The sequence below is a fragment of the Hetaerina americana genome, unplaced genomic scaffold, assembly GCF_022747635.1.
Source record: "Hetaerina americana unplaced genomic scaffold, ioHetAmer1.1.p SCAF_84, whole genome shotgun sequence".
Classification (NCBI taxonomy): domain Eukaryota; kingdom Metazoa; phylum Arthropoda; class Insecta; order Odonata; family Calopterygidae; genus Hetaerina; species Hetaerina americana.
Window position 1 is genome coordinate 587,749 of NW_027287472.1, and position 14,717 is coordinate 602,465.

The following is a 14,717-nucleotide window of genomic DNA, read 5'->3' on the forward strand; positions in this document are numbered from 1 at the left end:
GTGCACTGACTGACCATAAGCCCTTCGATCCGCCGGGTGTCAAGTTCAGAGGGATCCATATCATTTCCTCGCGCGCGTGACCCCTCTCCCAACGTTCAAAACACGCTCTCCAAGAAGCATCCGCTTCAATTTGTTTAGATAATATTTGACACATTCGCCAGTTCTTGCTATATCAGTAAATTGCTCCCTGAAGTGGTCAGAGAGTCGAGAGAGGTTTTCTAGAATTTCATTTATGCTAGTAAAAATATCTTAGCCATCGAAGAAACGGAAAAAAGCGCTGATTCTGCATTCCAAGAATTGACGCGCGGTATCGTTTTCACAGAGAAAGTGATCGACATTGCTTGTAAATTGATATATCGTATCGCTTTACGGGCCCCACCAATCCTTCTTCTGTCCTCAAGAAAATGCCCCCTCACTCAATCCTCCGTCCTTCCCATGCATAACGATGTGCGCCTCCAGTGCATTAATATGTGCGTGTGTATTCGCGTGATGGATGTGTATTTCAGCGAGCCAAAGCGTACCCTTCTCAACCTCATCTCTTCGTGTCTTTAGAAAAATCTCCCCACGTACAGACACATACCTACACTCACACCGGCACGAACTTATTCAACCTTCTTTGTAGACTATATACCTACCGCGTCACATTTTGAAAGACGGGAAGAAAATAAAAGCTATTATGGTGATGAGGACCGCAGAAGGCGCGGTCTTTTTTGTTGCTTCAAAAAATAATTTAAATGCTCACTGAATGCATACCATGTAAATTACCCTGAAAACTACATATTTTGCTTCCGAAACTATAAACAATGCCAAGAAATTTAAAATAATATTTAGGAAATACAATGGAAATGAAAAAACCTCTTCTTTCTTAAGTTGGCTAAACCATTTCGGCACGCATATAACATTCATTTCAGTCTGCCACTTATAATCTTATTATTATTTGGCATTCAACCCTTTAAGGTAGGTTTTCGATGGAAAAAACTTAACACCCCAACATTTCTTATCCTCACCTTACAAAAACACCCTGAATCTCAAAATACATTAAACTGCTCTTCGATTCCTTACACAAATCTTATCAATAATTAATTAAATACATAGCGGTGCTTATGAAAATAAAAATTTATTTCTCTAGAGCATCCAGGTACAAAATATTCATTAGGGCGTTAAATTGAAGAGCACGCCACTACAATACGCACTCAAAAATAGTTGTTATTTATATGGCTCTAAAGGTGAAAAAACAATAACACCGTCATTTTATAAGAAAAAAAGTCGCACAAAGCCCCATTCCCTCCAACAAAAATTTCAACTGCCCATTTCCAATAGGGAATTTCTAACGAGTGTCAATAAACAGGTCTCAAAAGAAAAACGAGAATTCTAATCTTCTGCTCACCCCAATTTTAATGGTCGATATAAAAAAGAAAGAATATAAAATATTTCTCAAATGGAATTCACTTATTACCAAAAGTCGCTCGACGTGAAAAAAACACAAGTGGCAGAGTGTCGCAGAGAAATAAATGAGCAGCCTTAGGATTGCAAGACAAAAAAATGTAAGATTTCGTTTCCCGTCTTCCGCTGCTGCTCTACAGAGACCGGGGAAAAAATCCTTATTTCTTTCAGAGCCATAACACGCTATTGCATTGACAGAGCACTCGAATTCGGTACTCTTTCCCCCGGTGGAACTGGCGGAAGGGAGTGTGGAAGTTGAGGAAGAAGATGACGAGATGGTCGTGCACTGGGAGGTATTCTTCAGCAGCAGTCTCCCGGTTTCAGTCATACTATAGATTAAAACGAAAGAGAGAGGATCGATAGCGGTTTGACGCCCGAGAACCACCTCCCTGGTCTTCGCCGCCAAACTTTCTCTCCTCCCTTCCCGATCTCTCTTCCGCACTTCGTCCCAGCTCGCTGCAGCCCCGGGTAAGGCTGCAACCCTCACGGCTACGCGATGGCGACGAGGGCGACCTGTTCCCCGCGCACCATGACCTGCCCCAAATACCTCTCGCACACTTCGTATCTGTGCTCCCTCCTCAGCACGTGAACCTTCGGCAGGGGCTTGTAACTGCGTGGCCATTTCACCTCCGCCGCACCTGCAAGGGAGAAAGAAAAAGGGGAGGAGTTGAGGAATGCTTTAAAAACGGGGAATATTTTGTTATGACCAAAGAAGTTCGAAATTTTGATAAAAAAACAATATTTATATTATCCGCAAGAAGAAAAGTACTTTCAATATTTCCGTTAAATGCTGAAACTATTTTTATATTCACTTTCAATATTTAGGCTTAAAAATACATAGGAGGCCATAATTACGCAAGAAAATACTTCAAACCTTAATTCAAGAAATAGGGATTCAGTTTTTTATTCCGAAGGTATGACTATTCAACAAAAACAATTTTTAGGCGCCCCTGCAACTTCTGAAAGAAAGAAACTAACCGCAGAGGTCTTTCGATCAAGCCAACTTTTCCTATTAGAATACAGTAACCCTAAATCCTTTTTCTCAAAGGTTGACTAAGTGGTTAAATAAGTAGGAATGGAAAAAGCTGAATCAGAGAAGGGGAACAGAGGCAGATAAAACTGTCCAGTCGGCGGTGAAAGAAAATTGGACCATATATCGTGCTATATATAATTAATGTATACACATGTACGTATATTTACTGTAGCAAAATACAGTATTGATCAACCATACAACAATGACGCCTTACCAAAATAACAAGGAAATAGGGGAGCAATAAAACTACAAGCAGATGCTGCGTATTATTTATGAGAGGATTTTTTAATGATGCCTCGCGAATCAGCTTCGCTTCGCCTAATGCTTTCCATTATCCGTTCATAAAACTGCTCTTTACAATCTACGGAAACGGAAAACGTCATGACTCTAGTTTCGCACTTTATTCTAATAACCAAGACTATCGATATTAACCACCTTCATCAAATGTATTTCTGAGCCTACATGCGTAATACGTACTCGTACCAATACATGCATGCAAATTCGTTACTATGTGCGTCCCAACCAATTTCCGGTTCTCTTCCTGCATTATAATTCTTTGTAGTCGGTGGACACCTTAGAAATGGACCTGCGACTTTCTACTCTAAGAGGTCAGGTTGATCGGCAATTACTGAAAAGGGAAATTTAACTTTCTCCCTGTTTTCATCGTCACTCGGGATGGAAATAAATGAATCAATAATATTTAGCTCTCTGCAAGATCAAATGTGGATTAACAAGGTACGATTTTTAATCGTCGTATTTACCTTAAAATAATAAATTAACTTCCAATTTAATCAATCCTAATACTTTGAGTAGTTTCCCGACGTTTTCCAAACAACAAGGCCGAAATATGTCGTACTAAGTCACTTTGGTCGCAAAAAACAATTGATATCATGAAATTACTTATCATAAATGGAATACAGCAAAAAATCATTGAAAAATACGTAGTCAAACGTTGGTATTTAAAAAATACTGATATAATGTACTTCGTGGAAGATCATATGCATTGAGAAATATATACCCGTATTTTATGATATACATAGTCATCGCTTACATTATATATTTTTAAGAACATGAACTTTAATAGTGAAAAGTTTGACAGCATAAAAATAACAGATATAAATGACGAGTATTGAAAAAATGAATTCAATTCACTGGGCACTTGTGTCACCGCGTTGGTATGGATTGCTCGCAGGTGGCTCCCCACAAACAACAACAGCCTCCGTCCGGAATCGCCGTCGGGACGAATGTCTTGTTGAGCTTGATGAGCTCCGTAGGTTCGTTTCCGCGGAGCTATATCATCTCAGACCTCGGAACGCCTGTAAATACCATCCCCTTCCCAATATATACGTATTCCTGGTATTTACCTGGCGCGGATCGTGTTGCAAGGTTCTATGAACCTCATACGAAAATCTAAACTATCAAAGTTTTATCAATAACAGACACAGATATGATGTGGTGGGACTGTTCCATCATAAAAAGATGAAAACTACTAAAATGTGTCACTTAATTAAGATTTATTCACGACTAGTTTCCATGCACTAGATCTGTTTCAAGTGAAGCTCTCACTGTACAAGTCCAATATATAAATACATCTTTATTTAGTGGAAAATTGTAGTAGTCTTCGTCTATGTTTTGTTCAAAATTTTCTTCATTTCCACAGTATTACAACTTTTAAGCGTAGTATTTTTTTGTATTCCAAACTTTTTAAATCAAAACTGTACCTACGACGTATTCATTTCTTCGCTGATATGATTTTCCTTAATTTAGATGAGGAAATACAGCGGGAAAGTTTGCAGAAGGATTAAAACCGAGGTACTGCATGACATCTTATTTGTTGGTTACAGTATTTTCCTTAATGACGTGTTCGCCGCCACTGATATTCGGAAGGTCGGTGCGCATTGCTAGAAGGAGATCCATTCTCTACCCATCTAAAGCTGCCCTATACTGCCTTAAGCACTTGAAATATTTTCTGAAAAGGTCTTCGCTGTGTACTGCGCTCTTTACATTAGCTTTTAACGCGCCCGTGCATATAAAAACGCCACGTGAAATTATATAAAATGAAAATTGCTACAAAAACCACTCTCAAGACATAGTATTGGGAGTTAATGCGACAGCACTCGCAACACCAATAGCATATTTATCTGATTAGTATGAGGATGGTCTGAAAATTTTCCGACCTAACAAAGATACAAGACATTTTTTCTGAAACCCTCGTAGAAGCAACGCGCGAAAACTAGCAAAAAAAATGCTATTGCCCAGCACATATAATAAGTGAATAGAGGAAACACAAAAGGAGTGGTTTTCTTGTTGGCTTACCAGTAAAATAACGCAGTCGACAAGGATTAGTCCAAAAATAATTTAAAGATTCTTTCCTTAGCTCTTTTTAAGCTTTTCCGCGAAAGCCGGTAAAGGAGCGGAACCGGCTTAAAACTATCTCTCCTCGTCCCTCACCTCGTCCTCCCTTCCCCTGTTACACGGCAAAGCACGATTGGCAATCCATTCCTGTCGCCCCAGTTCACTTCCTCCTCCGATTTTGCTGTTGCTCTCCGCCCTCCCTCCCCCTCCCCACCCACCCTCGCAGTCGCCGCGCACGTATCCCTGGCCTCCATATTCCTCTCCCCATCACCCCTCTCGCGCACACACGCTTACCCATTCCCCTGCCTTCCAGGACTCCGTTCGTCTCACTCCTCGTCGCCCCATTACCTACCCCAACGTATTCCATCTGGTAGCCCCCGCTCCTTTACCTTCAGACACCTCCCCATCCTCTCTGCTCTCTCACCGCACACCAGCTACTGCTCCGCACACTCGGAAGTCAAGTATGGAGAGGGGGAGCTCCTCTACAATACGTCCGCTCTCCAGTTCTCCGCGCACGAGTCGATTTCCGTATTCTAAAAGTTTTTTAAATTTACATACGCCCATATTCACATAAATCCGCCTCTTACCATTTCTCACTCTCGTTAGAGTACAAAGAAGAGTGGTCGTTGTAGTAGAAGCAATAAGGGATGCAAATAAACAATAAGATAAGAAAAATCTAAAAAATATTTTTCCTCGATCAAAAATTAACTTCGCAAGGACAAGTGTTTTCGTTTTTAGAAAAGGAAGAAAATAATTTTTTCTTCGTTTCTCCTATGAGGAGATGATTAAAAAACTGCCTCCCTAAGAACCCTGAAACTGTAGGTTCAGTTGCAGAGAAAGAATTGGGTCTTACTTTCCAAGTTTATGCTAGTCGTAGAGCGGTTTGTTGTTACTTGAACTTTCCCTACTTTTACGAGTTGATTATTTGCAAAATTTCTCAATTCCCGAGGTAAGTAATTTTTTCTGTCAAAGACAGGTGTGGTTTACGCAAAATTCACTTGAATTTTTAATGTCAGATGGCTTGATAATAACAACGTTTTGTTTATAGGTATTATCGGTCATCATTAAGATTCATTAACTCGACAAATTTAGATGAATTAAATCTGGCCTTCACTAACTCATTAGCTGTGTATATGCAAAGCACCAGTAAACCATTTTCATGACGCTAAGCGTGGCTGAACCCTGCAGATGTCGTTAATTACGCGAGGATTAATGAGCTAGCTACCCATGAGTATTCTCAGCCTCCGCGCAACAGTGAAGAAATTGAATTCTTACAGTCTACAGACTTTTACGGGTGTATCTTAGAAGCTCAGGATGTGTGTTTTTTGAGCTCGCTAGTGTCTTTTAGAATAGCAGCCACCAGGGCACAGGCACCAAACTGCTTGGAACATAAATCACTGCGAACACTACGCCTTCACTATTGGAAAAAGCACTTTCAAAATATTCCAACACCAGCATGGGCAAAAAAATACCCTAACATTCGTTCAGCTGACTAACTTGCACACTAACAGAAGTGCATTCAGAAATAAATGACATTCCTACTACGAACAATACCGGCTTCCTTAACGACGACAAGGACGCATACAATTTGAAAACTCTACTCTTACGATCGATATTAACGATTTTCCATTCTATCAGCACCTGATTACGATAAATTTTCTCAAATAATATCAATGAATTTTCAGCTAACCTTAGTACTAAACGGACGACCACGATAAATTAGAAAAAGTGCCTATTGATCCTGCCCATGGATAAGCCACGTAAATAGCTAAAGCCTCGAACATCTTTAACACAATCAACGTATTTATAAATGCGAAATAAAACTAGAAGATTGATATGACGCGGCTGGGTCTGACAACAATTGGATAGGTCCAACAAACTAGCAGATGTCGCGACTATTTTATACCCCTATTTCGTTAGTTAAGTCCAAGGACAAGCGACTGAGTTTAAAATTAATAGTTTCCTGAGAGGTAGCGGGGTGGCAGTGGGGGCCCAAGAAGGCGGAAGCTTCAGTACTGGGAATACTAGTTTGGAAAGCGCAAGAAAGCTCTTGGCAACCTAGGAACACGAAAAGTCTGGGAATTTATAAGAGAAGCCTTATTTCGATTCAGCAATTATATAAAAAGAGCACTCCTTCACACACTAAAGAGGAAAAATAATGCTAGCACCAAGTTATTCAAAAGCTTTCCGTACCTCTTACACGTCATCGAAGAGGCGATCTTAAAACTATTTCTGGAAACACCTTCGATGCTGTATATGTTTACGGGTAGCTAAAACTACCTTCCTCCTTCAATCCTAAACCCATCGCTTTCATCGATCGCAGACATTTTATCAAATTTGAAAGGTAATTAACGGTTTTTAGGGAATCGCATATACGACTATCATTTCAAGGTCTTTCATGTATCATAAAAAAACAAATTAATGTAAGACAATCCCTGAGACTCCTATATCTATAACCATATTTAAACACATTAACTAGGCGTCGCAATAAATGGAATTTAACCTGTTTAACGGTTCTCTCCGAAAGTTAATGGGTATTGAAACATTTTTCTATTAGTAGCGTCGTTTCAATATAGCTTATAAAATAGATCATATTCGGTTATAGTCCAAAGAATAACATGCTCCAAATTTTTTAAATCAGTAATTTTATAGAATAAGGTCCAGGCTGAAAGGAAATCGGACGACCATAGCGATTAGTCAAAGCTATGACCGAATATGAATGTCTGTGCCAGATTTAAATTGAAATGCGAAAGTGTCAATATCATAATATAAATGCAGAATTTCGTAATTCAAATCTAAAATTCTTGACATGCTGGAAGTTGATGTGTACAGCAAACCAATTACTGTGCACGATAGAGATAAACTATATATATATATATATATATATATATATATATATATATATATATATATATATATATATATATACATACATATATATATATATACATATATATCGAAATCGCTCTCCGCATCCCCATAAAGCATCAATGATCACAAATAAATCAGTAAATAAAATAATCACATATCGCAAACATCTAATTTAAGCTTCACATATTTCATTTAAATCGCACGAGCACCGTAGCCGATGTATTGAAATATAGCTCGAGGATGGGAGAAATGGATAGGGAAGGAGAGGGTATAGACCTTGGAAACTCTTGCACTTGGCCCCGAAATAAGAATAAAACGAACGCCGCGTCAGTAGCGGCGCTTCCTTCATTCCCCCCTCACTGTATCCCCCTACCCTCCGCCACCTTCCACTGCTCCCCTCCTTCTCACCACACTTGCTTTTTTCCTTCGCGCCCACGCCTGGCCCTGCTCGGGAGGATTCGCGCCTGCAACCGACACAAACAGAGTCACTCAGTCACTTACTGGCTCCAGAATAATCACCTCGATTCTCGACTTCTCCCTCCATCAATATCTCTGCGCCCCAAGGACGGAGAGAAGAGGAGGAGCAAGCAAGGGGGAGTTGGGGGAAAAAGGGGCGAGGGAGGGATGAGGACCTTACACCTTGGAGCAAATATTTTCGCTCCATGTACCCTCCTCCCCTAATTTCCTCTCCTCCTCTTCTCCCCCTCCACAAACAGACAAAACCCTGTTGCATCCCGCACGCTGCTCCCGCTGTTGCCGGACTGGGCCGCCAGACAGAAAAATATCTCACCATCAACGTACCAGACCCTTCTAACGGGCAGGGACAGCTGCTCAGAGTCTTGAAAGAGAAAATGGAAAAAAGAAAGTAAAGAGAAAAGATAGAGGGAAGAGGGAGATGAAGGTTTTACAAGAGCGACCGAGGGCGGCAGAAGTGCGAAAGTCTCCGAAATTTTCAATTTCTAATCATAAAAGATATGATATTCCATTTTTTAACCAACATTCAGCTTAGATCTCTTAGCAGATGCACAAACAGAAAGAGCGATTGGATAAGTACGCAAATAAAGCTATATCTTAAATTAAGTCACGTCGATTTTTTAAACTATAGAAAGAATCAATCTTTAAAAAGCAAACAGTTTAATTTCGGAATATGCCCTGATGCATCACTGATATGTGGGACCGGTTCGTGAAAGTTCTTCTTAGTAGGGAACTTCACAGAAGTGGCGCACATATAAACCTAATACATAGGAGCAGAATCGCGTAAATAGAGCAGGATGTCCCTACGTCCGTCGCTGCCGCAACTTCCACTCTTGGGGGTCTCGAGCGGTGAGACGCTGTCGCTCCGCTCCTAGCTCATTGCTTTTCGCAATACTGTTCATCAAGGTTTCCCGCATCCGCAATCTTACCCTGATCTCATTTAGTAGTTATATGTACATATCCCATGTCGCCCTTTTGCGGATGTTTTTTAACGAAGAGTAAGTCTTTCGCACAATGAACGCCTAAGTTATACTTTAAAATACAATCCCCACATGCTGTTGACCCCTTAAGTCGAATGTATGCATTAAATGAGCGAATTTTCAATTCATTACCTGATAATGCTCATCCAACGCACTTGGGATTTACTCACAAGAGAATAGCAAGAGATCCAGAAATGGACGAGGGAGGAATTTGAACGAGTAATTATTGGGGGATAGAAGGCCTCTGAATAATACTGTTGTGAATGCAAAACATTGTCCCAAATCTTATTTTCACCACCTCCCTTATTTATAATCCTCATCCACGCATATTTTTCCTTCTCCCTCTCGACTTACGCGGCGGGAAGGCATCGGGAAGAGTAGAGAGAGAGAATACTTTGGCTTGCGTAAAATCGGAATGCACGAACAACTAGTCAAGGACCTTGATCTATATTTTCGCGCGGTACGCAATCCGGAGCAGTTTCGACACAGTTAAAGTGTTAAAATGAAATAAGACCTCTTCAAGTAAATGTTCTGTGTAAAATTTCCACGAACCTCATTTGAGATCGACTCTGAGGCTTGTAGAGACTCCTAAGCTCCCGTTAACCGTGCAAACACTATTTTTTCTAAGTACAGAGGTACCAGCATCTCTTCAGTGACAATTTATTAATAAAGCAAATTATGTGGCAAGATGTAACGTAAATTATAATACCAAATTGAACGTATTCAAAGAATATAAGACCACCGATTCTTTTTCCTTCACTTCCAAGCACGCGTAGGGGAGTGTTTAGTAGAGCGGAAGATTAGGACAGCATTCGATAGGCAATGCTTCCCGTTTCCGACCGACGAAGGGCCTTGTCCTCGCTTCCCCAAGGTCGGAATTCGAAGCCAGGGGAGTGAAGTGCTGCGAGCGAACAATCTCTATAGTAAAGGACGAGTGAGGGAGAGATTGCCGAGGAGAAGTGCACACACAATATTTTTCTCCACTACAATTTTTTCCCCAGCTATCTGTTTCACTACTTCATCGTTTTTATCTCGTGGCCTTGCTTCCAGTGGGTGAAAGAGGAAAGAACTATACGAAGGCAATACGGAGACGAACTCGGGAGTGCAAAAAGAGATAAAAGCAGCAACGGTTTGAAATTTTCGGATCTTCCGTAAAATTTAAACCCCCAGGTTTTATGGCTATTTTTTTATTTTCAACTTAAATCCTTGATCCCTTCCGCTACATGTGCCTAATTTACGAAATTTCCGAAAGAAAAAAGCGAGGCATAATCACGTGTCCGTAATGTAATTAATCCAGTTTTTGGTTGTGACCAACTACTACGCGTTGGAAAATGAGAGCATGTTTCAGTGCTTTCCGACTCCCCTCTAGCGCACTCACCGGCTATAATTACCATCCAGTCGGTGCATTTGTTTTATTCCTGGAGTATGGTGAAGTGGTTGATGAGCGTTTTAGCTGAAGGACACATAGTTTGCCATAGGGCACGCAGGCTTTGGGCCAGTTGGCCATTTTAAGCGGTTTAGGGGGGAACGTTCACGGTGAGCATGCACGCACGCCCGCATGCACACACGCCGTAAGTTCTCAGAACAGAACGGGTCGCGCCCTCTAGGAGCCATCTGGGGGAGTTCCACCAAGGCCTTACACATTGGTGGTGCCAGAATGTTGGTAAAACTGGAATTTTTATTACCAACTTCACAAAAAGGTGGAGTGCTATACTCCGTGAATATTTTATTTCACCTGCTCACTTTAAATCTCACCCATAGTACATATAGACTTTATGTGCATTAATATATATGTATATAATTTAGAGTCGGTGCTCTTCTATGCCTTACACATAAAGGGTTTTAAAATGTCAAACACTTAATTGGACCTAGCGAATGGTAAAAGGGCGGGCGACCTCGGAATAGCACGGGTATCAGTCTCTTCATGCTGAAGTTGTCGTGTTCGAACAATCCTGTGGGCGAGGACGAAGTTATCATCGTAATTACGTAAACGGCTCTCACTGTGAAGGACGACGCTTGACTGTTTATGACTAGTCGAATAATAAGTACAGACAAGGGAGTTCAAGAAGTTTTAATCGATTCGATGCCGGTACGACCTTCCGTTCTATGCACGGTATCATTACATTTTTAACCAAAGAAAGTCTCAGGCGTAGTCTGGCAAAGATCGTTGTAAAAATAATTTTTTTCCTCCAGTATATAAATGCTTCTATTCAATCAAAACGGCGCTTGCTTGATGGAATTAATAGATTAGTAACTTACAGAATATTTTAAAGGTTGATTTCTGCGATCACATTTACTAGACGAATAAATTCTCAAACAAAAGATGAAAACAAAAGTTTCTGGTAAAAAGTAATGCGCGGTGATCGCAGCTTTCGTAGCTTTAAATATACTCATATTTAAAGCTACGAAAGTACCTAATATCACTCATGGAGATATTTACCTAATCCCACTCAGGACGTAACAATGCGACCTCGATGACTGTTCATCAACCATCACAAATCGAAGCATGGAATAACTAGAACTATAGCTATACTTTACCAGCGATTCTCTAAAATAATTTGGGAGCGTGATTTAACGACAGGCCACCGTTTTTCTGAACTTGAAGATCATCGAACGAGCGAGTTTAGGTTATCCAAAATTTTTAATCGCAGGTTTGATGTTTGAAAGGTAGTTGCAGGATAGATTACCGATCTTTTCATAAACAAGATGAAATCTTGTAGTACATCACGACGACGCACTGCGAAGAATCGAACGCAATCGCCGGATCGGTTTGCGGACCGCCCGCCCGCGCTCGCTTAGGCGCACCGCGGGTCCCTTGCGGAAGGTTTGCTCGCGCACACGATTCAAAGCAATCTTTTCGTCGTTCAGTCAATCCGTTGGGCTCAAATTGTCGTATGATTGTGTCCCACGAGGCTGCCTGGTATAAGAAGTCAATAGATCTTCGTCAAATGTCCTCAAATGCGACAGGAAGATCACAAATTATGGTTATAGTTACAATTGACACCGGTGGAATTTGGCGTAAATTGCCATAGGTTTAATTGCTGTCTTAACTGTTTCTATAGATGAGTCCCCACTCCTCCAACAATGGAAGATGCCGATGAACGATATGGATAATGAGGATTCGTTCAACATTTCTCTCATCCTATCAGTTTGATTTCTTATGTCGAAGGATATTATTTCAAGTGTTATATTGTGCATCCAATCAACTCGTAATGTCACTAAACCGCACCTTCCACGTAATCAATAGGGAGAGTGCGCGTGCCTTTTTTTCTTTGAACTTGCTTAAACTTTCGTCCGCTCTCATGAGCACGCTAGCTCACCCAAGCATATACGTGAAAAAACTTCTTCCCTCCCCCTTCCTTTTCTCGTCATCCTTTCCCCACCCCTCATTCTTCCTCCTCTTCCTTCGCTTCAATTCCCGGCGCTTAACGCAACCCCTCCCTCCTTTGTATTTCCCTATTCCCCCTCCCCGATTCACCGTCTCCTTCCTTTTTCTTCTCTTCCCCCGCCATTCCACTGCTTCCCCCTTGCTCGCACGTACTACACATGCCCCCACAAAGCAGCTGAAATCCCTGACCTACTCCAACCCGACCTTCGGCACTTCTCCTCCTTCCCCCCTCCCGGCTTCCCCTAACTCCTTCCTCCACGCCCCTCCCCTCTTTCCACACCCTTCCCGCTGCACTTAAGGCATGCAGTTGGTTATCATCTCGCTTTATCTCCGTCTGTCCTCTCTCGACTCGTATGATTCCTACTTCCTCTTCTGTTGTATTTCATCGCTGCCCTCTAATTCGCAACCCCTTTTGCCCCTTGTCGTTACATATCTACCGATGGGAATAAAATACCAGAACGGGTATTAGTTCTGATCCTCATTAAGTGTCATTTGAGACTGACGATCAATAAACAAAAACATTTACATGAATAATATTGATAAATTCATAAAAATCCGATATGAAAGTAATTTTTTTGGCGCGTCGCATGCGACCCAAATTGTAGCCGCCATTGGAATCCACTTCTTTAACAGCAGCAGGCATACTTTATTAATATTAAAAATACACATGTGCTGATAGACATTGTCAGGTGGCACACAAGTCCCAAATAATTGCAAAAGATAATACATAAAACTAGACTTCAAAACACAAATCTCTTTAACAAAACAAGTGAATCCCCATCCCATTTACAACCATTAATCAGACAGTAAAGTTAGAATTCCTTAAGCATTTCCGTTCTCCGTAGCCGGCTGGCTCTTCCCTTTTTTGACTGGTTTCCACCTGTCGCGTGACTAGGCGAAATACCCCTTCAGTGTGCCTAACTAACATTTTTGGAAGGTGTTCACCAAAATAAAGAGGAAGCAAAACAATAACTTCGTCCAGCTTGAGCGATCACTTGTATTTGACGACTAAGATGTAGTTAAATTAAACAACAAAATATTTACACAAAAAACCCTCTTTAACAATTATTCCGCCAACATGCGAATAATTTATTTATATCTAAGTAAAATGCATAGCTAGGATTATATACTATTTCCAACCAACCAGCTTTTGAAAACAATCCTGCCAAAGAACCACCTGAGACTTGGTGTTCTTATTGTCCAGAGGGAGCAGAGCGAATCATTGATCTCCACTTTCAGAGTAAAGTCGCCCCAAACCCTCACCAACAAGGAGAAAGCGGAAGTGGTCGAGAACTAAGGGGCGAGAAAAGTAAGGAGTTCTTTCGTGATCACTGCTAAAAAGAGAAATCTTAAAAGAGCATTGCTTAGACATCACTGCAATCGGTGGTCATTTTTCACAGACAGCCGTAAACAAGTAAAAAAGCCTGTCACACTCTTTAGCACTCCAGTCACAAATTCAGTAGAGTTATATCTTCGTCTGCATACTCTATGGCACAGCTATTATCAATCGAGGCTTTTACAACAAGCTTTTGTGAGCATTAAATTAATTATATTGTCTGATGCACAGAGCCAAAAACTTAAAAATAGAATTGCCATTAGCCCACGGTCACCACCGTTTTGGAGTTCACTTCATTTCTGCTTATTCTGTTTTTTTTTGGCGTGAATGATGATATAAACCACAGAAAAGGGCTCGAAACCTCACGATTTTGGTCTTAACTATAAATTCGTTTTTATAAATGACTTGTTATTTAGACATAAAAAACTGGGGATATACTTCCGTAAACATTTTTACAATATATATTTATTCCTGAATATTTTGGTAGCAGCAATAGCACCAATCGACTCATAGAAATACCTCTACGTGTACCATTAACCACCACCATGATGCAAAATAAAATATCGGCGGCAATGAAGCCAACCAACTACAGGTAGAACACTCATTATGAACTGGACTAACAGAGCCACTCGAATCATTGCCTGTTTTCACGTCTGTTTTTACGAATGAGGGGTTATAGTAGAGCACTAAAATGGTACGTTTAGGCTTTTGTTCATGTCTGTCGGTCATTGAATTTACTGATGTAAAGGGAAACTTCTCGTCTTGATTTCTCCATGAAAATCTTCGACTGCGTTTTTTTCCTAGGTGAAATTTTTCCCCGAGTAGTCCATTCTTCAG

The 14,717-nt window shown here is 40.8% G+C and overlaps 1 protein-coding gene across 1 annotated transcript in view; it reads right to left on the reverse strand.

Annotated features, from left to right (window-relative positions):
* Positions 1–1,112: 1,112 nt before the first annotated feature.
* Positions 1,113–14,717, reverse strand: part of Lsm11 (U6 snRNA-associated Sm-like protein LSm11) — a 53,385-nt gene continuing 39,780 nt past the window's right edge. The window contains exon 5 of the mRNA XM_071597276.1: positions 1,113–2,081. Within this exon, the coding sequence (XP_071453377.1) occupies positions 1,933–2,081 (149 nt within the window). The 3' untranslated portion in view covers positions 1,113–1,932. The remainder of the gene's footprint in view (positions 2,082–14,717) is intronic.